General features: G+C 41.3%; 1 protein-coding gene across 3 annotated transcripts in view; it reads left to right on the top strand.

The window, feature by feature from the left end:
• COL12A1 (collagen type XII alpha 1 chain) overlaps positions 1 to 27,635 on the top strand; it is a 117,627-nt gene that overhangs the window by 46,040 nt on the left and 43,952 nt on the right. For all 3 annotated transcript variants that reach the window (XM_070376207.1, XM_070376205.1, XM_070376206.1), the window contains 22 exons: positions 1,191 to 1,340; positions 1,422 to 1,541; positions 1,639 to 1,803; positions 2,387 to 2,533; positions 5,265 to 5,404; positions 5,936 to 6,065; positions 8,358 to 8,500; positions 8,812 to 8,941; positions 10,794 to 10,934; positions 12,016 to 12,141; positions 14,605 to 14,744; positions 14,954 to 15,086; positions 15,194 to 15,220; positions 15,556 to 15,698; positions 18,228 to 18,357; positions 19,372 to 19,511; positions 19,944 to 20,073; positions 21,485 to 21,627; positions 22,949 to 23,078; positions 23,378 to 23,520; positions 24,827 to 24,956; positions 27,449 to 27,568. In XM_070376207.1, coding sequence (XP_070232308.1) covers positions 1,191 to 1,340; positions 1,422 to 1,541; positions 1,639 to 1,803; positions 2,387 to 2,533; positions 5,265 to 5,404; positions 5,936 to 6,065; positions 8,358 to 8,500; positions 8,812 to 8,941; positions 10,794 to 10,934; positions 12,016 to 12,141; positions 14,605 to 14,744; positions 14,954 to 15,086; positions 15,194 to 15,220; positions 15,556 to 15,698; positions 18,228 to 18,357; positions 19,372 to 19,511; positions 19,944 to 20,073; positions 21,485 to 21,627; positions 22,949 to 23,078; positions 23,378 to 23,520; positions 24,827 to 24,956; positions 27,449 to 27,568 — 2,901 coding nt within the window. The remainder of the gene's footprint in view (positions 1 to 1,190; positions 1,341 to 1,421; positions 1,542 to 1,638; positions 1,804 to 2,386; positions 2,534 to 5,264; positions 5,405 to 5,935; positions 6,066 to 8,357; positions 8,501 to 8,811; positions 8,942 to 10,793; positions 10,935 to 12,015; positions 12,142 to 14,604; positions 14,745 to 14,953; positions 15,087 to 15,193; positions 15,221 to 15,555; positions 15,699 to 18,227; positions 18,358 to 19,371; positions 19,512 to 19,943; positions 20,074 to 21,484; positions 21,628 to 22,948; positions 23,079 to 23,377; positions 23,521 to 24,826; positions 24,957 to 27,448; positions 27,569 to 27,635) is intronic.

Here is a 27,635-nt window from a genome sequence, read left to right as displayed (position 1 = left end):
TTCATCATTTGCTTATAAAGAGTAGGTCTTGGAAGAGCAGGAGCGGACTTGTAAAGACATAGGTGCATGGATGGCGTTGGGGAATCCTCACTCTGATGGACTGTCCAGTATGCCAGTGATGCCTTTGTAGTATAATGACCATCACTGAGTTTGCCTCAGTTTTTTTTTTTAATAATATAAAGATCAGATGCTAACATGGCAAGTAGTTGAAAAATTCATAGCTGGTAACATAAGCTCTTGGAAAAGAAAGCATTTGAAAATATGGATGTGGATAAAATAAAGTCTCAACTCTTGCTGTTTTGCATTGATGTTCTATTTTTTCTCTTATGATGATATTAACTGACTTATATTTTTATTTTGTAGCTTGTGCACTGAGGATTTGGGATAATTCTCTCTTTCCAAAGCACCCTAGCTTTGTATCAGTGTTTGTCCTTGTGGTCTCTGTAGCTCTCGATTTGTATACTTCTTTGCATCCTTTTTTCTAGATTGTCTTCCTTCTCTCTTGATTTTTTAAATGTGCAGATTTCACCATTTGTATTTACCTGATTCTTATATGTAGTAGATGATTAAGTTATTTAAAACTAAATAATAGCCATCAGATTTTTAAACAATATATTTTTTACTTCAGAAGGGTTGAGAGTTCTGTGCCTAATACTTAATAATGTATGTATTACTGAGAGTTTGCATTAATTCAAAAGATATTTTTGGCTCACTGAACCTTTCTCTGGCTTGCACATTTTAAAGTTCATCTCATACTTGTCTGCTAATGACCACTGAAAATTGAGGAAAATGCAAAGTTTTATTAAAATTATTATTTCCTTATAGTCAGAAGGCTGTACATTCCCTCTTCTATATTTCAGTGTTTGGGTTTGTGAGCCTATTCAAATTTATAATGACAGTTTAAGTCTCCATGTTCTATGATTGTGGCCATAAATATAGTCAAAGATGAAGGAAAGATTTTCCACTGCAATGATTATTAGAGGGATGGATAGTTCCTGTGATTCTTATTTGAAGCTCTAAGTCATATGGACGTGTTTTCAAAGTCTTGAACTCCCAATCACCTCACTGAGCCACAGAACTGAGATTGTTAGGTGACCCTGGCCCCCGGGGGTGGCAGAAGAGTGCGCTGGGAAGTAACGTGACAAAGAATGTCCCCCTGACTCCATGCTGTCTCGTGATTGCTGCGTCAGGGATGGAGTGTCTCACCCGGGCTGAAGCAGACATCGTGCTGCTGGTGGATGGATCGTGGAGCATCGGCCGGGCGAACTTTAGAACCGTCAGGAGCTTCATTTCTCGTATCGTGGAAGTCTTTGAGATTGGCCCCAAAAGAGTACAGATTGGTAGGTCTCACAACATTGACGGCATTTAGATGTCTTCATCAGGTTCGCTTACATATGCTAATACCAGTGGTGTCCTTTCAGCCCTCGCGCAGTATAGTGGGGACCCCAGAACAGAGTGGCAGCTAAATGCTCACAAAGACAAGAAGAGCTTGCTGCAGGCCGTGGCGAACCTGCCTTACAAAGGAGGCAACACCCTCACAGGTGAGCCAGATGGTTCAGGGCGCTGTTGGCTCTCGCTTTTGTCCGAGCTCGTGGCTGAATAATGATGTGGCTGATTCTCTTTTAACAATCCCACTAGGGATGGCCTTGAATTTCATTCGCCAGCAGAGCTTCAAGACCCAAGCTGGCATGAGACCTCGAGCTCGAAAAATCGGTGTTCTTATCACTGATGGAAAATCCCAGGATGATGTAGAGGCACCTTCCAAAAAACTCAAGGATGAAGGCGTGGAACTGTTTGCCATTGGTAAGTATGGATGAGAATAGCCGTGCCTCCACGGGTGACAAATATTTTTGCCAAGGATAATTTTGTAGTTAAAAATATTTTCTGAAGCATGAAAAATACAGAAACACACTTTCCCGATCACATGGTTTATTAAAATAATGTGCCAGGAAGTTCATCTATTTTCTTCTTTTCTCCTTACAATGGGACAAAATTACATGGCTTCTTGGAAGAGAGTAATAAATCAAGAGGACAACTGTACTATTAATAGGATTCAGGAAAATTCCTGTTTGGTTTTCCACAGCATCATGTTTGTTTTTGATATCCACTATTTTATAATACTTTCCAGAAAAAAAACACTAAACAAACTCTTTTTGGTGGGGAATTGGTGCTAGAAGCATTGAGAAGAAGCCAAACAAAATAACCTTCAGTTTGTATTATTTTTTGTTTCTATTTAATTTATGTAATCATTTTATTGTTGGGGAAAATCTTATATACATTCTAGTTAACACAGAATGTATAAGGGTAGCCTATGAAATATTTGCTTTGTTCCATGAATTTTTTTCTGAGACATGCTTTTAATTTGTGTATATCCATTTTCCCCAAGGTATTAAAAATGCTGATGAAGTTGAGTTAAAGATGATTGCAACAGATCCTGATGATATCCACGCGTACAACGTGGCGGATTTTGATTCACTTTCTAGGATCGTGGATGACCTCACCAACAACTTGTGTAACAGTGTCAAAGGTCCAGGTAAGGTTAGCCCAGGTTCTTACCCTCAGAACTGTTGGTATTTTGGTCCATTTAATTCTTTGTAGAATGGAGGGAGTGGATTACTTTGTGCATTGTGAGATGTTTAGCAGCATCCCTGAACACTGCCCACCGGATACCAGTAGTATCCCCTGAGTTATGACAACTAAAAATACCTTCAAAATGTGCTGAACGTCTGCTGGGGAGAACACTGCCCCCAGTTGAGAATCATTGATTTAGTCCTTGGGTTTTCTCTGATGGCATCAAACTGTAAATGACTTCTAGTTTATTTGGGGATACATTTAGTTTAAATGTGCCTGTATCAAACACATGCTTCCTAGGTGGCTCAGTGGGAAAGAATCCTCCTGCCAATAAAGGAGATGCAGTTTTGATCCCTGGGTCAGGAAGATCCCCTGGAGAAGGAAGTGGCAACCCACTCTAGTATTCTTGCTGGGATAATCCCTTGAACAGAGGAGCCTGGTGGGCTATGGTCCATGTGGTTGCAAAGACTTGGACATGATGGAGCGACTGCACACGTGTGCACCACACACACAGACACATACACAAGTGAGATTAGGGAATAAAAAGGTGCTTTCTCTCCTGGTGTATATTTTTCTCTGGTAAACCATCTTCACTCCATATCACTACTAAGTTACTATTAAATGCCCCAACCAGAGATGATCACATTTAATACTTTGCACTTGTAACTTCTAAACATAAAGACAAGTTACAGTGTTAGAGTGTGGATTTTTAGAAAGGGTATCATCTCTCTTTACCACTGAAGAAATAGATTTAGAGAAATACAGTTACTTACTCAAAGTCAGATGGGTAAAGATGTTTTGAGAGGTCCTTGAAAAAAGGTAGCTATTGATAAGGAATTAAGATTTAGAAATAAAATTATAGAAGTGAATTTGTAGTGGTAAGTGGTATAAAATAATTACTGCCTGTGTAAATTGTAGGACAAACCATGGTAAATACTAAATTGAAGGTATTTTGAAAATTAATGATAAAATGATGGTTCTTATTGTATGAGAAAAATTTCTTTTAAGTAAGTGTAGATTCTGGTAAAGATTGTCTTTCATTAATTTACTCTGGTTTTGGAAAGTTGGAATGAGTTTAACAAAGTGGTAGAAATGGTTCACGTGCTTTGGATACTAAGGATACATTTATTTGAATGTTCCTTCTTGAATTTCTCTCTTCAAAATTTTGCAGATTTTCTTTTTGGATTTTGAACAATAGACTGACCTTTTCCCAGGAGAAATAGAGCAGCCAGGAAGCCAGAATTTGTAGGCGTCTGGCTTTGGATTAGCTGAGAGAGTTGTAGTTTTATTTAGTTGGAGAGAACTTTGAGTGGGGATGAAAACATCTTTTATCTGTTTTACTTTATTTTTTTTACATCAGCTATGTAATGGTTGCATTCATTTAGTTTCCCAGACAGTAAAATTGCTTGATAATTTTGTAGGCTTGATTATGACCCAAGTACAATAAAGGTTAGGATACTAAGAATGGAAATGCTTTTTCCCAGCTTTGGCTTACAAAGAAAGTAGGAAGAGTTCATATGAGAATGATTCGCCATGCTCATGGAGTCACTGTATTAGCTCTCCTATGATTATTATTTGGGATGTCTCTCTAATTAATGGTCTTATTGAGCCCAATATTTCTATTTTCACTTATATTGATTCCAAATATTTTTATATATTTGTCATTTCACCTACACTTATGAACAGAAAAAAACAAACACAGCAGTAGGATATTCCTAAATTTTAGAAGACTTGGTTGTTTCTCTCTGAGTGAGAAAGGAAGTAGGTTCTCTTACCACTGAATTAGGTCCTGAAAAGGAACTAAACATGAATAAAAAATCACTTCTGTCCTCACAGAGCATAACTTATGGTTAAGAAGATAAGACATGAATGTAAATAATCAACATGATGATGAAGGCAGTGAACTTGGGTGGTACCAATAGCGACAGAGGCGATAGAGTTGTCAGGCCCCAAGTTGTCATTTACTGATACACGCAGAAGGTGGGAGAGCAGAGAGAGTATCCGGGATGAGTCGGAGGTGTTGAATCTAGGTGACTGATAAACTGTGATGCTGTCAGGATGAGGCGAGCGGCTTTTAAAGGATGACAAGAGCTCAGATTTGAATTTCCTGAGGGTGAAGAATCTTAGGCCACCCATTCAGAGAGGACTTAGGGGCACTGGGCTGATTTACTGGAGAAGACTCTTGAGAGTCCCTTGGACTGCAAGGAGATCAAACCAGTCCATCGTGAAGGAAATCAGTCCTGAATATTCATTGGAAGGACTGATGCTGAAGCTGAAGCTCCTGTGCGTCGGCCACCGGATGCAAAGAGCTGGCTCATTAGAAAAGACCCCTGATGCTGGGGAAGATTGAGGGAAGGAAGAGAAGGGGGCAGCCGAGGATGAGATGGTTCGATAGCATCACCAACTCAATGGACATGAATTTGAGCGAACTCCAGGAGATAGTGGAGGACAGAGGAGCCTGGCCTGCTGCAGCCCATGGGGTTACAAAGAGTCAGATGTGATTAAGCAACTGAACAAGAACAACTGTAACTTGTTAGTATATGAAAGAATGTGTACAACTGTAACTTGTTAGTATATGAAAGAATGTATACAAAAGCTTGAAATATGGAGAGGAACACCATTGCAACCTAATTTAAATATCGTCATCTTGCTATGATAATGAAAAAGTCTATGTACTTCATTTCCACGTGCAGGTGACTTGGAAGCGCCTTCCAACCTAGTTCTTTCTGAGCGGACCCATCGTTCTATGAGAGTGAGCTGGACACCTCCTTCTGACAGCGTGGACAGGTACAAGGTGGAATACTACCCAGTGTCAGGAGGGAAACGGCAAGAAGTGAGTAGACCTCACAACCCGCTCCTTCCTGTCCCGAGATTGGGTCCTCCTCCTTAGGGCTCTGGGAGGAATGCCGGGGGGGAGGTAGGGGGCAGAACTGGGTCCATGGTGGTGTTCTCCATTTCTTGCAGGGCAAGCACTTCCATTTGGGCTTAATTAGAGGGAAGAGCTTTTAATTTCTTATGCTTTCCAAGAATTGCACAGTATCAATACAATTTTTAATTAGGGATTAAGAGGGTGTTTACTTTGTTCATGAGTTTATACGAGAATCATCGAGTAGGAAGGAAACATTGAGGATGTTCTAGTTTTATGCACTCATCTTACAAATAAGGAAACAACAGCTGGGAGCATAAACTGTATGGATTATCCAAGATCTCACTGTAATCTGATAGTTTTCAAAAACAAAAGACAATGACCTCATTAAAGAATATTTCTTAAACTCATTGAAGTTAACTACTTCACAATTAACAGTAGAAAAGAGGGAACTGATTCTAACAGAAGTTGTTATTTTTTGTAAATTTTCATCCCTAGTTTTATGTGAGCCGATTGGAAAGGAGCACGGTCCTGAAAGATCTGAAGCCTGAAACTGAATATGTTGTCAATGTGTATTCTGTAGTGGAAGATGAATACAGTGAGCCTCTGAAGGGCACAGAAAAAACATGTAAGTCAGATTAAAAAAAAAACTCAATGTTTAATTTATTAAGGTAAAGAGGTGACAGGCCATGTGGGATTTTTTTTTCATTTTCATTTAAAAAAATTATTGAAATATTGTTGATTTACAGAGTTGTGTTAGTTTCAAAAGTATAGCAAAGCGATTCAGTTATATGTGTACATTTTAATTTTCAGGTTTTTTTGAGATTCTTATAGATTATTAAAAGATACTGAGTGTAGTTCCCTGTGCTATACAGTAGGTTCTTGTTGATTGTCTATTTCATATATAGTTGCTGTTGTTCAGTCACTAAGTTGTGTCTGACTCTTTGTGACCCCATGGACTGCAGCACACCAGGCTTCCCTGTCCACCACCATCTCCTGGAGTTTGCTCAAACTCAAGTCCATTGAATCGATGATGCCATCCAACCATCTCATCCTCTGTTGCCCTCTTCTCCTCCTATCCTCCATCTTTTTCAGTATCAGGGTTTTTTTTTGTAGATCAGATCAGATCAGTCGCTCAGTCATGTCCGATTCTTTGCGACCCCATGAATCGCAGCACACCAGGCCTCCCTGTCTATCACCAACTCCCGGAGTTCACCCAAACTCACGTCCATCGAGTCAGTGATGCCATCCAGTCATCTCATCCTCTGTCGTCCCCTTCTCCTCTTGCCCCCCAATCCCTCCCAGCATCAGAGTCTTTTCCAATGAGTCAACTCTTCGCATGAGGTGGCCAAAGTACTGGAGTTTCAGCTTCAGCATCATTCCTTCCAAATATTTTTAGAGAAGGCAATGGCACCCCACTCCAGTACTCTTGCCTGGAGAATCCCAGGGACGGAGGAGCCTGGTGGGCTGCCGTCTATGGGGTCGCACAGAGTCGGACACGACTGAAGCAACTTAGCAGCAGCAGCAGCAGTGTGTATATTTTAACCCCAGCTTCCTGATTTATCTCTCCCCACCTCTGCCACTATCCCCCTTGGTAACTCTAAGTTTGTTTTCTATGTCTGTGAGTCTATCTGTGTTTTGTAAATAAGTTCGTTTGTAGCGTGTGGGATTTCTGTAAGCCTTCCGAATCATCCCTTTATTTGATATCTCTTCAACACACATTTACTGAATGTGTACTTTGTGCAGGTTCTCAATAAATACTCTGTGATTTTCTGCTTTTACCAGCTGCTCCTACCATCTTGGAACCTACTGGGTATTCATGGCAAGAGTTTACCTTAGAGGGAAGGGTACCTTTCACGATTGTCCACCTCTTAAGGGAAGGTACCATGTGGGGAGTGGGACTCAGAGTATCTGGAGGAGCAGCTGTGCAGGAATCATCTGATTCAGTTCTGCATGAGGCCAGATCTTCCAGCTGGCAGCGAGAGCTCCTTTTTTATTGACTTTTGGACTCTGGCCTTTACCAGAGAAGCTCTGATGGCTTTGGCTTTGAGTAGAGCTTTGAGGAAAGATATTCCTCACTCCTATTCCTGGTGGGGTTTCTGAGGCCATATGAAAATACTCTTTCCTTCTCCCATCTTCTTGGCTGACCTCCAGGAAGAAGGGAGGCCTTTTATAAGAAAGAGGAAGGAATGGGCGTAACTCCAAGTCAAGAATTGACTCCACTGACTGCTCAGTCCCTTAGGTCTTTATCTCTCATATTTCCCTTCATATTAGACCATTAGGTGGGAAATAATATATTTCATAATGGGCAGGATTAATCTGACAATTCCTTAAAACTTTAAAGTCCATCTTTGAACAAAAAACTAGAAAGCTGTGTGGATATTAAGTGAAGAGGAAACTGTAAGCCTGTTACTGTGCCTCATGGGCTAATCTTCTCTTTGAAGAATCCCCTGAGTTCCACTTATTAATAGACATCACTCTCACTTACTTTTTTTAAAGTAAAAATGAAATGAAATACTAGGTTGGCTTTTTATGTATGAAATTCTATGATTGAAGAATGAAAATGGTCGATTTACAGATGTTCCAGAAAAAGAGACTGAAACCTCAGGAAGTTATTCTCTGTTTTGGCTTTCGGATAGACACTAGAATGCCATTTTACATTTAAATGTCTTTTTCTCTATGAAATAGTTATCACATGCAGTCTTAGTAGGTGTTGGTGGTAAACAATGAGATTGGGTTTTTGAGGGGAGAGAAAGGGCTTCTATTAACTCTCACTGATTACTCACAGCAGCCCGTTTTCTATTTACCATACACTAATATCAGTAACTGCATTGCACTTTACCACTGAGCCACTGGAAGCAGTTAACAAATAAGGAGAATGACAAGAGTTAGACAGATGTTTGCTTTTTCATTTCAACAGTGCCAGTGCCTGTGGTCAGCCTGAACATTTACGACATTGGCTCAACCACCATGCACGTGCAGTGGCAGCCAGTGGGGGGCGCTACTGGCTACACTGTGACCTACGAACCCATCAATGCCACAGTTCCGACCAAGCCCAAAGAGGTGGGAGCTTTGTTTGTTTATCTTGGCTCTTCTGGAGGCTTCACTGTTGTCGAGTCCCCGTTAAGGGGCTCATTAGCTCATGTATAGCTTTACACACAAAACAAAAACAGATTAGATTTGTGGCCTGTGACACATCTTAAAAAATATATATATATATATATCAGTATGAAAAGGGAAATGCTGTTCAGAGAAATGAAAAATAAAAGTTGTGTTCAAATCTAGTGGTCACAGCTTGGTGTGATTGGCTGTCTCTCATTAGCGGAAATGTTTTATTTGAATGTGTTCTTTCGCCTTGGGTCATCCATCTGCAGATGCGCCTGGAGCCGACAGTGAATGATGTGCAGCTGAGTGACCTCTTCCCCAACACCGAGTATGCAGTTACAGTCCAGGCTGTCCTGCATGACCTCACCAGTGAACCCGTCACAGCAAGGGAAGTCACCTGTAAGATGTCGCTGGGTTTCCTTCTTCTCTCATTGCTGTGAATGAGGCTCATTTGTTAAGCTTTTTCTTTTGCCCAATGATGCTAAAACTGATTTTGATTGTTTGTGTATAAGTTGTAGGGTTATTCATTATGGCCAAGGTTGTTTCTAGACTTAGGGCAGCATCTTAATCAATTATTAAGATTTGCATTTATTTTTCCATATTTAACATATTAGATTTTCAGATGGTATCTTATAATCAGTGGTGTCTTACCATTGCTCTTGGTGAGGTGTCAGTCAGGGAACAGAGCATAAAATAATGGTGCATCTTAAAGTCCATGTTGTCGATCCATGAATATGGTATACACCATTAGTGAGAAGGGGATGTTGGAGAAAAATACTAGGTTTAAGATCAAGATGTTCCAAGTTCTTGTTGAAGTAGAAACTATGGCACATCCGAATCAGTCTGTTTATGTTAAGTAAATTAACTTAATCCCCAAACATATTGATCAACTATGATGTTCCAGTCTTGTGCCTAGGTTTTGGGAATGTCCTGATAAATAATGTAGAGCAAGGTAGAGGACCCTGACTCCTTCATGGTTTGCACTTCTCTCGTGTGTGTTGTTCAGCCTTCTGTGTGTTTCTGGTTTGTTTCACTAGCATTTCGGTGCTTTTTCTTGAAAAGTGACAGTGATGGCACTTAGGACCCTGGTCTTACCCAGCTGGTAGTTTCCTTTCATGCTTCTTGAGGTGGGCATGCTGGGATTCTAAGCATGTCTTGGCTTACATTTTGTGAGTCTCAGACTGCATTTCTAAGGAAATTAAGAAGTTGTAAGAAACCTTCAGGGGGGTAAGGGGCTGAGACAGAGGCATGAAGAGATAGAAAAGAGAAACCCTGCAAGGCGGGGCAGGATATAGTCACTGACATCAAATAATCACCTTTTACATGTCAGACCCTATTGGAGCTTGTGACTTGTAGAAATGGGGTGGTGGTGGGTGGACAGAGTAGGAATCCAGCCAGGCATGGCGACATATCCTGGAGGTGCTAAGTCAGGGGACCCAAGTCATAGTGGGATTAAAGACAGACGTGGCTATAGATTTGGATATAGGGCTGGACTGCAGCAGCGGAGGAGGGGGAGGACACAGAAAGAGGCCGAGAGAAGAAAGCATTGAAGGTAGGAGCATAGAGGTGGAGATTCAGGAAGAGACATGTGCAGACTTGAAATGAGAGACAAAGAAAGTTGGTCAAACAGGCAGCTAGAAAGAGTGAGCTACATCTCATGTGACAAGAGAAAAACTCTTCTTTAGTTATCCTCCTCCTTGTCCTTTTTAAGGTGAAGGTTTGTTTGACTTGGGAAAAATTTATTGTTGGATTTGCTCCTAACCATTTGGGTTTCTGTGGGTTTTTTCTTATGAACTTATTGGATGTGTAATTTTGAATCATCTTCATTCTTCACTCTTGTAACTGTTTTGTTTTGCTATCACATAACTTCAGGAAGCATGACACTTTGATTTCAATCTCAACTGATTTAATATTTGATAAAAAACATAAGCTGTACATTTATGGCAAATTATGATTTATTATAGCCGAGCAGCAAGTAAGAGTTTATTTAAATAGAATGGGAGAAAGTTAAATATGAATGAGAAAGAGTTGTTATAAAAATTTAAATGTATCCTATTTTTAAAAAGCCTTCTTAAGAATTCAGCTGTATCTCATAGAATCAAAGTGCTTTTGTCATCATGACCAATTTGTTTAGTTACTTTGCTGCACACCTATAAGTTTTCTTCAAGCAACTTCTTGAAAGCTCGTGTGGAAGCTGCAGAGCTTTGTGGTTGAGAATAAATTCTGGTCCTAATTTATCATGCGTCTCCAGTGCCTCTGCCCAGTCCCCGAGACCTGAAACTCAGAGACGTGACTCACAGCACCATGAACGTCGCATGGGAACCCGCACCTGGAAAAGTGCGAAAATACATCGTTCGCTACAAAACCCCAGAAGAGGAAGCCAAAGAGGTAGGTTGAGGTTGGAAGCGGTTTAGAAATATTTGTTTTCCTAGTAGTTTAACAGAAGAATCTAAACAGGTATAGCATGTTTTGAATACTTGACGCTTTATGAACATACTGTTGAAAACTTGTCATATGTTAACAAAGCACTATTTGAATATTGATAATATATTGGACTGTTTTGCATTTAGTTTAGAAATGTTTTGCTGTGTGATATTAATCCTAAAACATCATCCCTTAGTAGATGAAGGGTTACAGAATCTAGATGGTATTTCACTCTCCACCTGATGCCTAATATCATGCTCTGCATTCTATGAATGACTAAGAAAATGTCATAATGATGTTCCTAAAAATGAAAGGTAGCAAGGGGATTCAGGAAAGAAGAGGGGGAGTTTGTTGAGGAATAGGGAGGTAGGACAGTTGAATGGGACAGAGAGAAAGTATGAATATAGTGTCAGAAGGGTGTCTCTTTGGCTTTGAACGTTTCTGAATTGATGTTGGGATGAAAAGCTATTTCTGTGACAACCTGCTTCAGAGTGGGAGCAAACTGAGGGGCTTCACCAGCAAATGGGTTTAAAATGTATGTTCCCCTGAAGGGACATGTAAGAACCTCAGAGGCAGTTTTGGAAGCTAGAAATAGTTTTTGTAAGCACCCAGTTGCAGACTGTGCTGGTCTTCTGAACTGCGTGCAGGCTAATTTAGACCTGTGCACATATTCTTTTCATTCTGGGTTTCAATTTTCAGAAGCAGTACAATGACCAGTGGGTCTTACAAGCTAATGCACAGGAGAATTTTTCTGAAAGCAATGAGGCAGTGACTCACAGGGAAATGGGAGAAAGCGATTAGGTTGTTTGAATTCCTAGGCTGTCATCATTTACCAAACACAAGTCTCTAATACATACATCGTTTCCACTTTGGAAACTATAAATGGTCTTCAGTTCCTGGACTGTTAGGCAAATTGGAAAACTTTGCTGTTTTTTTTTTTTTTTCTGTACTGCAGTTCTTATGCTCTCGTGCTGAGAGACACAGCCAACAACAGAGAGAGGTCAAAACTAAACTTTGTAAAAATAGTTCCACCGCTCTATTACAGGTAGAGGTGGACAGGTCACGGGCCAGCACACCACTTAAAGACCTCTTCTCACAAACCCTGTACACAGTCAGCGTGTCTGCTGTATACGAAGAGGGGGAGTCTCCCCCAGTGACTGCGCAGGAAACCACCCGTGAGTTGGGCTCATGCTTTAATGATAATTGGGAAATAGCACTGCATGCGTGTGTCACTAACTGATTATTTCATTTCTTAAAATTAAAAAAAATTTTTCCAATGGAAGTATAGTTGATTTATCATGTTGTGTTAGTTTCAGGTGTACAGCAAAGGGATTCAGTTTTACATGGACCTCTATAATATATACTGTAGATATATGTATATTCCTTTCCAGAATCTTTTCCCTTATAGGTATTACAAAATGTTGAATGTAGTTCTCTGTGCATTTCTTAATGTTGTTTTTGCCAGAATTTAATACTGTTTGGGATCAGGCGGTTCCTCACTTAGTCACTTCCCATCTTCTATCCTTAGGTCTAGTCCTTTTGTGATCATTTCTCTCCTGTTATTCTACCAGCCACTGTCACTAACTCGTCTTCCAGATACTTAACTGGTGTGTGTGTGTGTGTGTGTGTGTGTGTGTGTGTGTGTGTAGGCGGGGGTGGAGTGAAAGCGTGCTACTTCCACAGTATTTAACTCAATTATTATTGCCCGTCGGGCTTTTCCTGTCTATACCACTTCCCTCTGGCTCCCTCCTAATGAATTCCATGTATTTTGCTCAACTTTGAACCTCCAGTTTCTGGCTCAGTGCTTAGCATGTCATTTTCTAGATAAGTGGTGTTTAAAAAATTGAAGTCTAGAGCCAGCAGAGTTCCCAAGAAATATATTAGGAGCCACGTAGGTAATTCAAGATTTTCTAGTAGCCACATTAGAAAAGGTAAGGAGAAAAATGAAATTCACTTTAATAATGTGTTGCATTCAACCCAGTTTGTCCAAAATATTAACATTTCAAAATTTACCAGTATAGTAATTATTAGTGAGATATTTCACATTTTTTTTGATAATAATTAAAAAAAAATCTAATGTGTCTTAATTTGGGGCTTCCCTAGTGGCTCAGTGGTAAAGAATCTGCCTGCAGTGCAGGAGATGCAGGAGATGTGGGTTTGATCCCTGGGTCAGGAAAATCTCCTGGAGGAGGAAATGGCAACCCACTCCAATATCTGTGCCTGGAGAATCCCTTGGATAGAGAAGTCTGGTGGGCTACTGTCCATAGAACTTCAAAGAGAAGGATACGACTGAACAACTGAACATACACGCACACACGTGTCTTAATTTAAGCTTTCAGTGCATCTCAACTCAGATGCCACATCTCAAGTACTCATTAGCTACATGTGACTGTTGGCTCTCATGGTAGACAGCACAGGTTTAGAGAATTCAAACAACTTGCCCAGCCTCACCCAGGAAGCTAGTGGTGGGATAAGTGCTGTGATCCAAAACTTTTCCAGCATCTTTATCACCAGAGGATCAGAAACTCTTCAGTGCCCGGCTGTCTGTACACGATCAACGCATCTTGTCAAATATCACAGCCTCCTATGTAACTTCAGATAGTCTCTACCTCTGCTATTTTCTTACCATGTGAAATCTCCTAGCAACTTCAATTGCCTTCTTGGCATCAGTTCTTACCTGGAAAGGGTAGTGGCTGGAGATGAAATTTTGCACATAGGTGCACACTGGCATAAATATAACAGGAATAGTAAAGGGAAGGAAAGGTCAGGAAGAAAGACTAGTGAAAGCAGGTAATTTAATATTAATACTTGTTTTTAATCCTTAAGATTTCCTAGGAACTTTTAGACACATCCAAAGTGCATCCTTCATGGTTGGTTTGTTCTGCAGTCATGCTTGTCAAAGTGGGACCAGTCTTTTTATCTCAATGGGCCTTTTCATTGTCATTATTAGAAACAAATTTTTGATGGCTCTGGCTTTTGTGTAGTTGGCTTTGGTTACCAGGAGATAGAGGAATAATTGACAATGAAAGCTCAGAACGGGTGGCAGACGTTCCAAATTGCTTGCAGTGCAAGCTCGCTGGGGTGCCTGGTCAGTAGAAGAATCCTTAGCTGGGATTTCAGCCATCGTCAGCACTGCAGGGCTATTCCTGTCTCTGAACAGAGTTGATACAGTCAGCTTCACGTTGTGTGTCAGGTTAGTAATCTGTAGGAAAAGCTTATCTGTGGGTTACTTAGATTGTAAGTAACGATCTTCATGAACCATGAAGGTTCATGCTCTCTCTGATACTACAGGCTGAAGTTTGCCTTCTGTGTTGCTTGTGGAAAAGAGTCCAGGGTTTTCCTTAGATTCTCAAAAAGTGTGAAGGGCAAAATGATGAAGAACCACTGCATTAGAATAGTATGACTACATGGTACCTTTAAAAAAAAAATCACCATTTTAATAGACTGAAGCAGTCTGTTATATCCATAAAATACTTGCAGTTCTCAGGGCTCTCTCCCATATTTACTTTCAAATGAACTGAATTTGTAAGACACTTGGTTCTAATGTTGTCAGCCAGTTTCCTCAAGTCTGTTCAAGGCTGTTTTATTATATTGAGTTTGTAGATCACATCCAAAAACATAGCCTTCTCTCATGACAGACACCGTGCCAGCCCCAACAAACCTACAGATTACTGAAGTAACACCAGAGAGTTTCAGAGGGACTTGGGACCATGGAGCTTCTGATGTGTCTCTCTATAGAATCACCTGGGCGCCTTCAGGAAGCGCAGATAAGATGGAGGTAGTGTTAATTCTTTTTTTTTTTTTTTAAATATATGACCTTTGTTGCCTGAAAAGCATCGTTTCCTACTAGTGACATTTGAGCTCATGGCATGCCTCAAAGCAGGAAGAACATCTGGCTAAATGATGTCAACCAACTGCCGTGGAGCTGTGATGCACACGGTGACTTAATCTTGTGTGGGCTTGTTTTTTTTTTCCTCTTTCCTTAAGACCATCCTAAATGGAGATGAGAATACTCTGGTGTTTCAAAACCTGAACCCCAACACTCTCTATGAAGTTTCTGTTACCGCCATTTATCCTGATGAGTCAGAAAGCGATGACCTGATTGGCAGTGAGCGTACACGTAGGTGTTTAACCTTCAGTAGGACATTTTTTTTTTTTAATTAACAGAATAGAGCTTTGGCTGAATTAGTAATATTTTGCCACTCTCTCTCTCTTTTTTTTTTTTAGTGCGTTTGATACCCTTAACAACACAAGGTAAGAACTTAATTTGCTGATTGTATGAGTCCTGAACAAATGAATGAATGAAAAATACCACAAAATCCATTGCAAATAGGCCTTCTGCTTTTACAATAAATTGTAAGGTGTTGATTGGGACCTCTTTTAAACAGGTCTCTCTGGAAGAATTTTTCTCTTTGCTGCTATCTGTTAAGGAGTCCTTTGAGACTCAATGACCATCATTTGTTACGGGGTCAGATTTAGTTCTGAGTCTAGAAGTACAAAACTCTGCTCATGTCCTTGGAGACAGTGCATATTTGTCGGGGAGGCATTCTTCAGTTTGTTTACTTTATTTCTCAACAATCTTTTCTCAGCTCCAAAGAGTGGCCCACGAAACCTTCAGGTGTACAATGCAACATCCAATAGCTTGACTGTTAAGTGGGATCCCGCTAGTGGTCGTGTGCAGAAATACAGAATCACCTACCAGCCTTCGACAGGGGAAGGCAATGAACAAACGGTAATCTGTTGGGAAAAAAGATACCTGGTTACATTCTTTTTCTCCTCAAGCTATCACTCCCAGTGTGTAGTTAGTCAGACTTACTGTTTTGAGAGTTATGAAATTTACTGTATTAGTTGGAATTATTTGGCTCCATCCCTAATGGAGCCTCATAGCATCAGGCTTGTCCCTCAGTGTATTCATGTTTTCTTAAAAACTATTAGGGCTGGGTTATCCATGAGGGTATTTAGATTTTTGAGTCTATTTGTATTTTCATTTCTTATGTCTCTGACTTGATCAAGTGTTGAGAGAGTTTGCTAATTTTCCATTATTCTAATTTTTCTGTTTTTTGCATGTCATGATGTACGTCTTAGTTCTGGTGTTTCTTGATCTGGGTACCTGTTCAGCCTGACTTATACTATTTATCACATTTGCATTGATCCAAAGGGAGGTTCCTGAGGAAGACAGTAGGACTGTAAACTCGGCCTTCATCTTCTTTATCTTCCCAGACTTCCCTTATTTAACAGAGCCCTTGTCCATTCACTTTGCTTACTTTGAACCTTCTCCAGCTTTGTTTTATGAAAGGTGTGGCCCAAACAGCACACATTACCCTGGGTCAGGAAGCAGTGTGATTTTTATTTCGACAGAGTGATGCTTTCTGATTTATTTCAAATACTTCATTTGGTGAGGTCTGGCATTTTGTTGACTTTTGCAGGACTGTACTCTTTCCTCACAAAGCCTTAGAGAGAGATGAGTTATTAACTTTTAATCATTCGACTCCAAGCTCCAGCAAATGGTCCATACCTGTTCCCAGTTTAGAGGTGTTAGGAGAGGTAGATGCTGGCAGTGGTTAAAGGTCTCTGAACCCACACAGTAAGTGGATTATGCTGAACTAATGCTGCTTGTGAGCTGCTCTGTTGAGGTTTCCGTAGAACCTGACTTAGGGAGTGTGATACATTTGGATTAAAAATTTCTTAGAGTTCATCATAATGAACTAAATACCTAGTGTCATCAAGTGGCTTTTATATAAAATAAGACATTTAATGCATTGATATTTTAATGACAGAAACAGAACTTTCGTCTGAGCTGGGCCAGATTTAGATAAAACTTGTCCTTAGCATTTCTGTTCTTGGTGATACTGACCATCGAACTGCTGCCTCGAGTCTTTTTTCCTATCCCTCAGCTGTTTGTTGTAAGCAGAAGGAGTGTCCTCAACTTATCCTCTGTAAAGTATTAGCTGACAGTCCCTTAGAGTCTGTTATTCTTAGGGCTATTTGCCTTTAAATGCTGGCTCATAAAATAACCAAAGTAATGACTTACTGATGCTAGCATTATTTTGGAGAACTGGATGTAAGGAGTAGGCACACTCTTCTGTTTCCTCATGGGGCTAATTCTAATAAGTGAATGCTTTCAGATTTGTTAAGTATCAAATACGTTGATAGTTTGCTCTCATAATCTCAGATACTAAATTTGTTAAAATTAGCCACTGTGGGCTTCCCTGGTGGCTCAGACAGTAAAGAATCCGCCTGCAATGCAGGAGACCTGGGTTTGACCTGAGGGTTGGGAAGATCCCCTGGAGGAGGGCATGGGAACCCACCCCAACATTCTTGCCTGGAGAATCCCCATGGACAGAGGAGCCTGGCGGGCTACAGTCCATCGGGTCGCAAAGAGTCGGATGCAACTGACGACTAAGCGGCAGCAGTGGTTGAGTTTGCCCGTGCGGAAGAGGAGTGCAGTGATTCACTGAAGTTTTCCCTGAAACTCACACCACGTGAGTGGATGGGTGCTAAGTGGGGAACATCTGGACTAGCTGTGGCATGTGCACTCGTGGTGGGCAGCATGCCATTTTCATGCGATTTTAATTAGTCTGGCATAAGCATCTGAATTCGGTAGACTGTTAACAAATCATACAAATTTCCCTTTCAACAAGATAACGAGATGGCCTTAAGCGGGACTCTGTAATCAGAGGACGTTGAGAGAGCTTCATACCACAAGGCTGGAATCCTGGAGTGTGGCCTGGCAGAGGGTCCCCTCATGTAGTTTCCCAGCTCATGCTGTTAGAGGGGTAGTTTTTGAGGGGGAAACCAAAAGCTTTAGATCTTTTGCTGAATCATTTTAATGTGTTTTTAAAGCAAATAAGAAACATCTGTAAAAAAGGTTAAGAATAATACTGAATGGTGTGGCACCTCCAATACTGTGCAGTTCTTTGCTATCTTAAAGTTCCTGTGCAACTTGCTTATGATTAATGCCTTTTTTTGGGGGAAGAGTTCTGTGAAACGTGTTTTGGATGAAATTTCACAGTGCTGGCAGCTAGCACGTTGAAATATCTTTTTAAGGTCACCAGGTTTAAGGCTTAAAATCCTTTTTATGATTGAAGGTACATCTTTTACATTTAAAATTATACCTAAGATATATTTCGAACTTTCACTGTGGGACATGTTTCCAGATCTTGGCAAACGTCTCTCTATAACTACCCTGTAGAAAGAGCTTTCTCTAGCAGGTTAGTGAGATGGAGAGACAAGGCTGACACTTACTCTTGTTTTGCTCAAGACCACTATAGGAGGACGGCAGAACAGTGTTCTGCTGCAGAAGCTGAAGCCTGACACTCCTTACACCATCACTGTGTCCTCCCTGTATCCGGACGGCGAAGGTGGTCGCATGACGGGAAGAGGCAAGACCAGTAAGTGAACCCAGAATCCTGTGGCTTTAAAAACAAAAGAATTAACTCATTTGTTTACTTTTGGCTTTTCTGGGTCTTTGATGCCGTGGGGCTTTTCTCTAGTTGCCGTGAGCAGGGGCTACTCTCTCTTTGCTGTGCTCAGGCTTCTCACTGAGGTGGCGTCTCTTGTTGCAAAGCACCAGGCTCTAGGGCTCTTGAGCTTCAGTGGTTGCAGCTTCTGGGGTCTAGAGCACAGGCTCAACAGTTGTGATGTGTGTGTTGAATTGCTCCGTGGCATGCAGGATCTTCCCAGATCAGGGCTCGAACCCGTGTCTCCCACATTGGCAGGCAGATTGTATAGCACTGGGCCACCAGAGAAGCCCAGTTCTGTGGCTTTTTAAATAACCTTCATGGAAATGGAATCAGTCTTTCTCTGGAAACCCTGGGGCGACACAGAGCTTTGCTAATCTTTTAAAATGCATGTTGATAATGATCTCAATTGTTTTTAACATCCTTGGAATTCTCTGTCTCTGTTCACGGAAAAAAGACATTTATAATTACTCTGTAGTTCAGTCGCTCAGTCGTGTCCGACTCTTTGCGACCCAATGGACTGCAGCACGCCAGGCCTACCTGTCCATCACCAGCTCCGGGAATTTACTCAAACTCATGTCCATTGGGTTGGTATTATTCTCTGCTGCTGCTACTGCTGCTGCTAAGTCGCTTCAGTTGTGTCCGACTCTGTGCGACCCCACAGATGGTAGCCCACCAGGCTCCCCCATCCCTGGGATTATGCTCTAGGATAAAGCAAATAAAAACTGCCTTTGGAGCCAAAATGTCTCTGGAGAGATGAGACAGACATTCATCAGATGATCACAGACACTCTTTCATTTATTCACTACTTCGGCAAATATTTATGGGGTGCCTACTATGGGGGACCTGCTGTGTTCTAGGGTTCCTGGGACACATCAGTGAACCTGTGTTCTGTGTGTGCCGGTTGTTCACATCACACCGTGACATGCTTTCTGTGCATTTCAGAACCTTTGAATACCGTGAGGAACCTCAGAGTGTACGACCCTTCCACCAGCAGTTTGAATGTTCGCTGGGACCACGCTGAGGGCAGTCCTCGCCAGTACAAGCTCTTCTACGCACCCACAGCAGGGGGCCCGGAGGAACTGGTAATTATTTCCTGTAGGGAAGAATGTGTGTTTGTTTCAACTGCAGCCAAATGATTGCAACGTAGAGCTAAAGAATTAAAAATTTACCTTGGAACCTAAGAAATACATATTCATTTAGTAGAACTTGACGGAAGGTAGTAGGTTGCTGCCTCGGGTGCCTGGGTGATTGGGGAGATTTGGGGACAGAGGATTGGAATTGAGGGAAGTGATAATTCGGGGAGTTCTAGGAGGGAGTCTAGGATGAGTGTAAGAAGTCTTCCTTCACAAATAGTTATAACAGTGCTTCTGGGAGCCCATCATTCCATCCCAGTATTACAGAACTTGCTTCTTGATTTGGTCTTGACTTATATTTTAAGTATTGTATCATTCGAAGCATTATTTCTTTTGCAAGTTTTTCAAATCAAGTACTTTACATTTTATTAAAATCTTTAGGTACCAATCCCTGGGAATACCAATTATGCCATTCTTAGGAATCTACAGCCGGATACCCAATACACCGTTACAGTGGTGCCTGTTTATTCTGAAGGTGACGGAGGACGCACGTCAGATACTGGAAGGACACGTAAGTAAGAAGGCAGAAAACGTAGCTCTTTCATGATACACTTTGCTTTTCAATGTAAAGACCACGTAGGCACATTGAAGAATATTTGGAAAATTCACGATAGCATAAAACTATAAAAGTTGCTCATAGTTTACCATCCAAATGCCACCAACTGTTATTATTTTAGTGTATGAAACAGAAAAGTTATAATGGCATTCTTCTTCTGAAATGGCAATTTCAGAATTTATACATGTATATATAATCGTCCGTATTCTGTTTCACTGGCAAAAATTCATGAACTTTGCTTTGTGCTTTATAAATTTATGTGGAGCAGTATTTTGTAACTGGCTTTCACAGTGTCAATTTTTGAAATCTGTTCGTCACATTACTTAATCACACATTTCTCTGGTTTGCTGATGGCGTTGAAAATCTGAGTGCTTTCATTTGCCATTAACATCTTGAGAAACCAGTTTATAGTGGTTTTACAATTCTGTGTAGTATTGCTTAAAGGCTTTGGGGCATACCTATAAATATTTCTTTGGCTTTAAAAATACACTTGCTGATGGCTGAAAGAGAGCAAGTTCAGATGACTTCTTTTGGCAAAAGATTAGTGGTCTGGAAAGATGATGATATTGGCTAAACTAGAGTTTGGGGTTAATACATGGATTTAATTTGAATGTTTTTCTAAGTCCCAGTTGAGGCAGTTAATGGAGAACTGAGTGTATCTTTTCTCCTTCCTTTTGCCTTTTATTTTAATCATAGAAGACATTCAGTGTCGATTTGCTGAATGAGAAGGAATGAATGGGTGAAGATAGCTATTTGGAATTAGGTGGCTTCATCCGTGTTGCCAGGTTTCCCTTAGAAGGCAGAGCTATAAAATCATCTATCTCTCCAGTACCTGTGTGGGAAAACTGATGCTTCTTTTCAGTTTCTTTTATGGCCATGAGTGCTCAGTCGCTTGATCGTGTCCTATTCTTTGTGACACCATGCACTGTAGCCCACCAGGCTCCTCTGCGCATGGAATTTTCCAGGCAAGAATACTGGAGTGTTTTGCCATTCCTTCTCCAGGGGATCTTCTTCCCGACCCAGGGATTGAACCCGCATGTCTTGCATCTCCTGCATTGGCAGGTGGATTCTTTACCACTGAGCTACTTGGGAAGCCCGTTTTATGGCCAACCCAGTACTGTTGCTTTTACTTGCTTGTTTTTATTGGCAACAACTTCACTTTCATATAGACCGAAGACATAGTTGGCTAACTTGGACTACATTTGGATTTGAAAATTTTTAATCTGCTTTTGTGTGTGGATAATTAGATGTTTAAGGAGGACAATATTTTATCCTTTTGGAGAATGGAAGTTCTGGAGAAGTGATAACAAAAACTCAACATAGATAAACAAACATAAGAAATATGTGTTGGCTTTTCTTTCCTCAGTGGTGAGAGGGCTGGCAAGAAACGTCCAAGTGTACAATCCGACACCAAACAGCCTGGACGTTCGCTGGGACTCGGCACCTGGCCCAGTTCAGCAGTATCGCATTGTGTATTCACCTCAGGATGGTACAAGACCCTCCGAATCTGTAAGTTATGTTGTTGCCTTGGAACTTGGCAAAAGAATGCTGCAGATTTCACTACATCTCCAGCTGTAGTAGTTGCCGGCCCCGGACAATAAGTCAGTTGGTGTGGCACTGGGTCTCCTGGAAACTTCCTTTCTTGATAAGCTTAGTCTCATGTTCGTGTCCTGGTTGGTTGCCTGTGAGAATGCAAGCCATAGACAAGCCTGCATGTAATGCTTAAATGATGGCTTTTGATGAATTAAAGTATTACCTATAGGGTTAGTTAGCAAAAATGAATTTTATTTTAAAAATGGAAATAAGCTATATAAGTTAAAAGCCCCAGTAGTTAATGCAAATCTTTGCTAGCCCTTGTTAATATGGGCTTTTGTTACAACATACACATGTCTTTGTTAAGAAAATACTTTGTTAAAGTTTGCCTCCATTGGCTCTTAACAGATTGCCCAGTCTATCTTCAATTCATAGCACTGTGCTATTTTTTTAAAAAGTAGATTAATAGAGATCAGAAATTACTAATTTGACCTTGAATATGGGCTTCCCAGGTGCTGCAGTTGGTAAAGAATCCGCCTGCCAATGCAGGAGACACAGAGACGTGGGTTTGATCCCTGGGTCAGGAAAATCCTCTGGAGTGGGAAAGAGAAACCCACTCCAGTATTCTTTCCTGGAAAATTCCATGGGAAGAGGATCCAGGTGGGCTGCAGTCCACGGGGTAGCAAAGAGTCGGACGTAACTGAGCACGCATGCATTATCAGAATACCTATGGGAAAGTAAACTTATAAACTAGTTTAATTTACGAGTCTTTACACAATAAACAATGATGATGAACAAAGATTAAACAAATGAGCAATGGCTGTGTTCTGTAAGAATGTTGATTTGCATGTCCCTGTGTGTGTAGAGTATATTCAGACAACTTTGTCCTTACCCATTGCATGGAGTTGCTATTTTAATAGCAAACCTCTGCCCCTCGAGTGTGTGTGTGTGTGTGTGTGTGTGTGTGGTCCCTTGTCTTATGTGTACCTAACATTCAGGACACTTTTGGATCACTGTCATGAGCCCTGGATGTTGTATTTGAGAATCTTTTACAATAAACATAAATAGGAGATAACTGAAGTAAGGGTTCAGTATGAACTAACTTTTTTGGAGAGGAAATTTCTGAGGCTAAATTGCATCGAATGCTATGGCTTGGGCATATCTCACGAGGTAGCACAGAAGTTGGCTTCTGCTGTTAGGCTCCACTTTTATTGTAAACGTTATTATGCTGACTAATGAAGACTTGGTAAGTGTTTGGGTTGTCATCAGACAGAATCTGGCATGTCCTCCCCTCCAGATTGTGGTGCCAGGAAATACCTACACGGTGCACTTGGAGCAGCTGATTCCGGACACGCCCTATTCTGTGAACATCGTCGCGCTCTACTCAGATGCCGAAGGGAATCCCAGCCCTGCCCAGGGCCGCACATGTGAGGCGCAAATCCTTTCTCCACCGGGTTCTCTTGTGACTCAGGGTGGGAGGCCTGGGGGTGGTGCAGGTGGGGAGTGAGGGGTGCTGGGGGCTGTCTAAGTGAAGCCTGGATCGCTCCGAATACAGCATTTTCTATTCTGGTTTCACATGAGAACCATAGAGGTGTACTTCGTCATAAGGGAGTAAGCAATCTAGAGAGTGGTGAGGTCCTGCCCTGGGGACGTTTCTTTCACACCCCCTACCCCACGTTCACTGTGATCACAGACTGGAAACTAATTGTTGTATTTATTTATTTAGTACCACGAAGTGGACCAAGAAATCTCAGAGTCTTTGGGGAGACCACCAACAGCCTCTCGGTAGCCTGGGATCACGCTGACGGGCCGGTTCAACAATACAGGATCATTTATTCTCCCACTGTTGGTGACCCGATTGATGAATATGTGAGTCCGATTCTCATTGTGACTTAGCAGCACTCTCATATTAGTCTTAAACTTTTTGAGTGTCGTATTTTGTCACTCTAGAACCCGATTCAAGTTTCTTCAAGCTTCTTCCTAGTTCTCAGTATGTATATCCATCTACTACAGAGGGACGAACTCACTACTTTCTTTAAAGTTTAATGGTTAATTGATGTGATAGGTTAGTAGAATATGACACAGAATGTTGATTGTAAGGCAGTGAAGTCTGTGCTTTGTAGCCATTTTGTCACATGTATCTTCTTTGACTCAATGAACATGAGTTTGAGCAATCTCCGGGAGATGGTGAAGGACAGGGAAGCCTGGCATGCTGCAGTCCATAGGGTCGCAAAGAGTTGGACACGGCTTAGTGACTGAAAAACAGCAATTGTCTTTGATTTCTTCCTTCATGATCCCCATGCTGTAACCTTTGTTCTACTTGAACTTGAAATATTAAACTCAAATTCAAGCCCCTATTTTTGTTAATCAGAAAGTCACATAACTGTCTTTAAGTTTCTGCTCAAGATGAGATATGCAGTATTACCACACTTAGTTGCTAAAGCAGAGAGGCTCAGGCTTTAGTGTTTATTCAGCTTTGCCACTGACAAATATGCAATTTCCTGTCTTTTTCTGAAGACACTAAAAATGTAATTTCCCCCCACTTCACCGTTTGGATTTAGGGGACACCGTGCTGAAGTCACTGTTTTAAGTGATCCCTGTTTGTAGAAGCAGAGCATAGGGTTGGAAGAGAGGCTGAGAGCTCTGTCTGGTTCATTTCCTCTTCATGGGGGCAGTTGAGTGCATCCCATTTCCTCTTTTTCCCCTAGTTAATATCAGCCAAACTGATCCTCTTGAGGACAGAAACTGAGTCTACTTTTGCTTCCTGGTGTGCTCCTGTGGAGGGTGTCACACCTGGCCCCTGGTGGGCACCGGGTGCATGTGTGAGGAAGGAGCACCGTAAAACCGACACGGAGGGTTGAGTGAGAAAGGAGAGGGGTGCAGCGATGCTTGGTCACATGTGTGCGAGATGCTGCCTTTCATTCTCAAGGCTTCCTTCCTTCTGGGAGACTGAGCCACAGGACAGGGACATGGCTGATGTACTATTTGAGCTGAGATGTACCTGACTCTAAAACCATTCCCCTTGCTGTTGGGCGGCAGGGAAGACAGTTTGCCCCACCATGAACACTGTACAACAAGAAGGAACCAGGAAGAAAACATTGCTGTTTATGGGAACACATATTGATCTGAAAATCCTCTAGCTGGTAATAACTTCATAATTTAACTTCCCCTGCAGACCACCGTCCCAGGCAGAAGAAACAACGTAATTCTCCAGCCCCTGCAGCCTGATACTCCGTATAAAATTACTGTTATTCCTGTTTATGAAGATGGAGATGGTACCCATTTGACTGGAAATGGAAGAACTGGTAAATGTCTTCTACCTTTCATAATCTTTAAACTTGGTAGTCTTTGAGTAGCTGTATCTCAGATACGGTATTAATACTGCATCAACATTTGTATCATATATTGCATTTTGTCAAAATGATATGACAACAGAATGTGTTTTTAACTTTTTAAAGGTCCACTAGAAAAAGGAAAATGAGACACAAGCCTGTGTATTTTTCTTTGCCTGAGACAGCTTTATCCTTTGGAAAGCCACTGCCTAGTCACTGAATAATATTTTAGTTTGTGTGGTATCAGTTATGGCTGTGGCTATTAATCAATTACGTGTCAGCAAAAAATACCGTGTCACCATTGAATTTGTCATAAAAAGCAAGATGATTAGTAGTCATCTTCTGCCTTTTCGAAGTTAGGTTTTTTTTAAAAATATTTTTTTCTATTGTTCAGTTCAGTTCAGTTGCTCAGTCATGTCTGACTATTGCGACCCCATGGACTGCAGCACGTCAGGCTTCCCTGTCCATCACCAACTCCCAGAGTTTACTCAAACTCATGTCCATTGAGTCAGTGATGTCATCCAACCATCTCATCCTCTGTTGTCCTCTTGTCCTCCTGCCTTCTACCTTTTCCAGCATCAGGGTCTTTTCCAATGAGTCAGTTCTTCGCATCTGGTGACCAAAGTATTGGAGTTTCAGCTTCAGCATCAGTCCTACCAATGAATATTTGGGACTGATCTCCTTCAGAATGGACTCGTTGGATCTCCTTGCAGTCCAAGGGACTCTCAAGAGTCTTCTTCAACACCACAGTTCAAAAATATCATTTCTTCAGCGCTCAACTTTCTTTATAGTCCTAAGTCATTTACGAAGAATTACCAGGGTTCAAGTGTCTTTTCTAGCCCACATGGGTGGCAGTTTCTTATGATTTAGATCACAAGTTCTCCAGTTTGGTAGCTGGAATCACCTGAGGACCCTTAGAAAGGCTTATGCCTTGGCACCACTCACAGAGATACTGAAGTAGTCGGTCTAGATGTGGCCTGGACCTACTGAAAGTTCTAGTGCATAGCCAAAGCTGAGAGTCTCTGGCTGAGCTTGGAGGCAGGCTGGCCATCAGTCTACTGGGTTCTGTTAACTGGGCAACATTGCTAAGAATTTTTTTCCACTTCATTCAGCAAAAATCCCCTTAAGTAACATGATTTCAGGGTCCTTGCTACGCTTAATTGCCCAGACTCTTTCTCTGCTTAAACAATCTTGACAACATTACAGGATTTGGGAGAGGAAACATTTGAAAGCTCCCGAGAGAAAAGCAGGACCAGTGTTTCAGCTCAGTCTCTGGAGGTCAGGAATTTGTATTTCTTGACACTTGTCGTCCACAGAACTGAGTCAACAGAGACTCCGTTTAGTGACTCGAGATAATTTTAATTGAGCAATTTCCAATTTTCACTCCCCCCTGCTGAGGTTTCAGAATATATTTAGATACTTTTCTGGAGGAAATGCCATATTTCAGAATTTTGTTCTTAATCACAGAATCACAGAACATGAAAAATCTCTCCTAGATCTTGAATTTTCTAGGAAGGGCCAAAGCCACTTCTGGTTTATGTTATTAGAACAGTTTTTTAAGTTGAAGTCCTTATGTGTGTAATGCTATGAATAATAACTCAGTGGCTGACTATCATGCTATTTCACAGCATTGCTCTTACTGGGAATGGAGTTAGCCTGAGCTCTGGAAGCCCAAGGATTTTCTCTAGATCTGCTGGTAGAGGTTATAACAGTGTTGGGGAAGAACCTTGTTTTAGTCATTAGCTAGCTGTGTAGTCTTGGACGAACCATAGTTTATTTTTGTGATAAGATGGTTGGGCTGCTGCTGCTGCTGCTGCTAAGTCACTTCAGTCGTGTCCAACTCTGTGCGACCCCATAGACGGCAGCCCACCAGGCTCCGCCATCCCTGGGATTCTCCAAGGCAAGAACACTGGAGTGGGTTGCCATTTCCTTCTCCAATGCATGAAAGGGAAAAGTGAAAGTGAAGTCGCTCATTTGTGTCCGACTCTTTGCGACCCCATGGACTGCAGCCTACCAGGCTCCTCTGTCCATGGGATTTTCCAGGCAAGAGTACTGGAGTGGGTTGCCATTGCCTTCTCCAGATGGTTGGGATAGATAGTCTCAAAACTGCTTTTTTTTTTTTTTGCTCTAACAGTCTTTGATCTATAACATTCAAAAACTGGTATGAGATATATTTTAGTCTCTATGATTCTGCATCATATAACATACTGGTTCTGGAAATCACCAGTTCCTGAGTCTGTTTGATTTGCTGTCTGAATTTGAAAAATTTCAAAGCTTTCTGTTGAACATTTCAGTGCTTATTAATTGTTTTTTGGATCAGAACATTATGAGATACTATTAATATGCTCTCGTGGAGCTGCACGGCCAATATTCATAGTCAATACTCATTAAGTTCTATGCTTAATGTTTGTTAGTCCTTGTTTGTTAATAAAAGGTCAGTAATGTGTGCCAATATTTGTTTTCAGTGGGATTACTTCCTCCTCAGAACATACACATCTCTGATGAATGGTATACCAGATTCAGGGTGTCCTGGGATCCTTCACCCTCTCCTGTTCTTGGATATAAAATTGTGTATAAGCCAGTGGGTAAGGAAACAACTTTGTTATCTTAGAAATGCGTTAGAGGGTTATTTGTGTATGAGAGTGTTTTTAA

The sequence above is a fragment of the Bos mutus genome, chromosome 9 (genome assembly GCF_027580195.1).
Source record: "Bos mutus isolate GX-2022 chromosome 9, NWIPB_WYAK_1.1, whole genome shotgun sequence".
In the NCBI taxonomy this organism is placed as follows: domain Eukaryota; kingdom Metazoa; phylum Chordata; class Mammalia; order Artiodactyla; family Bovidae; genus Bos; species Bos mutus.
This window is presented reverse-complemented; position numbering and strand designations above follow the sequence as displayed.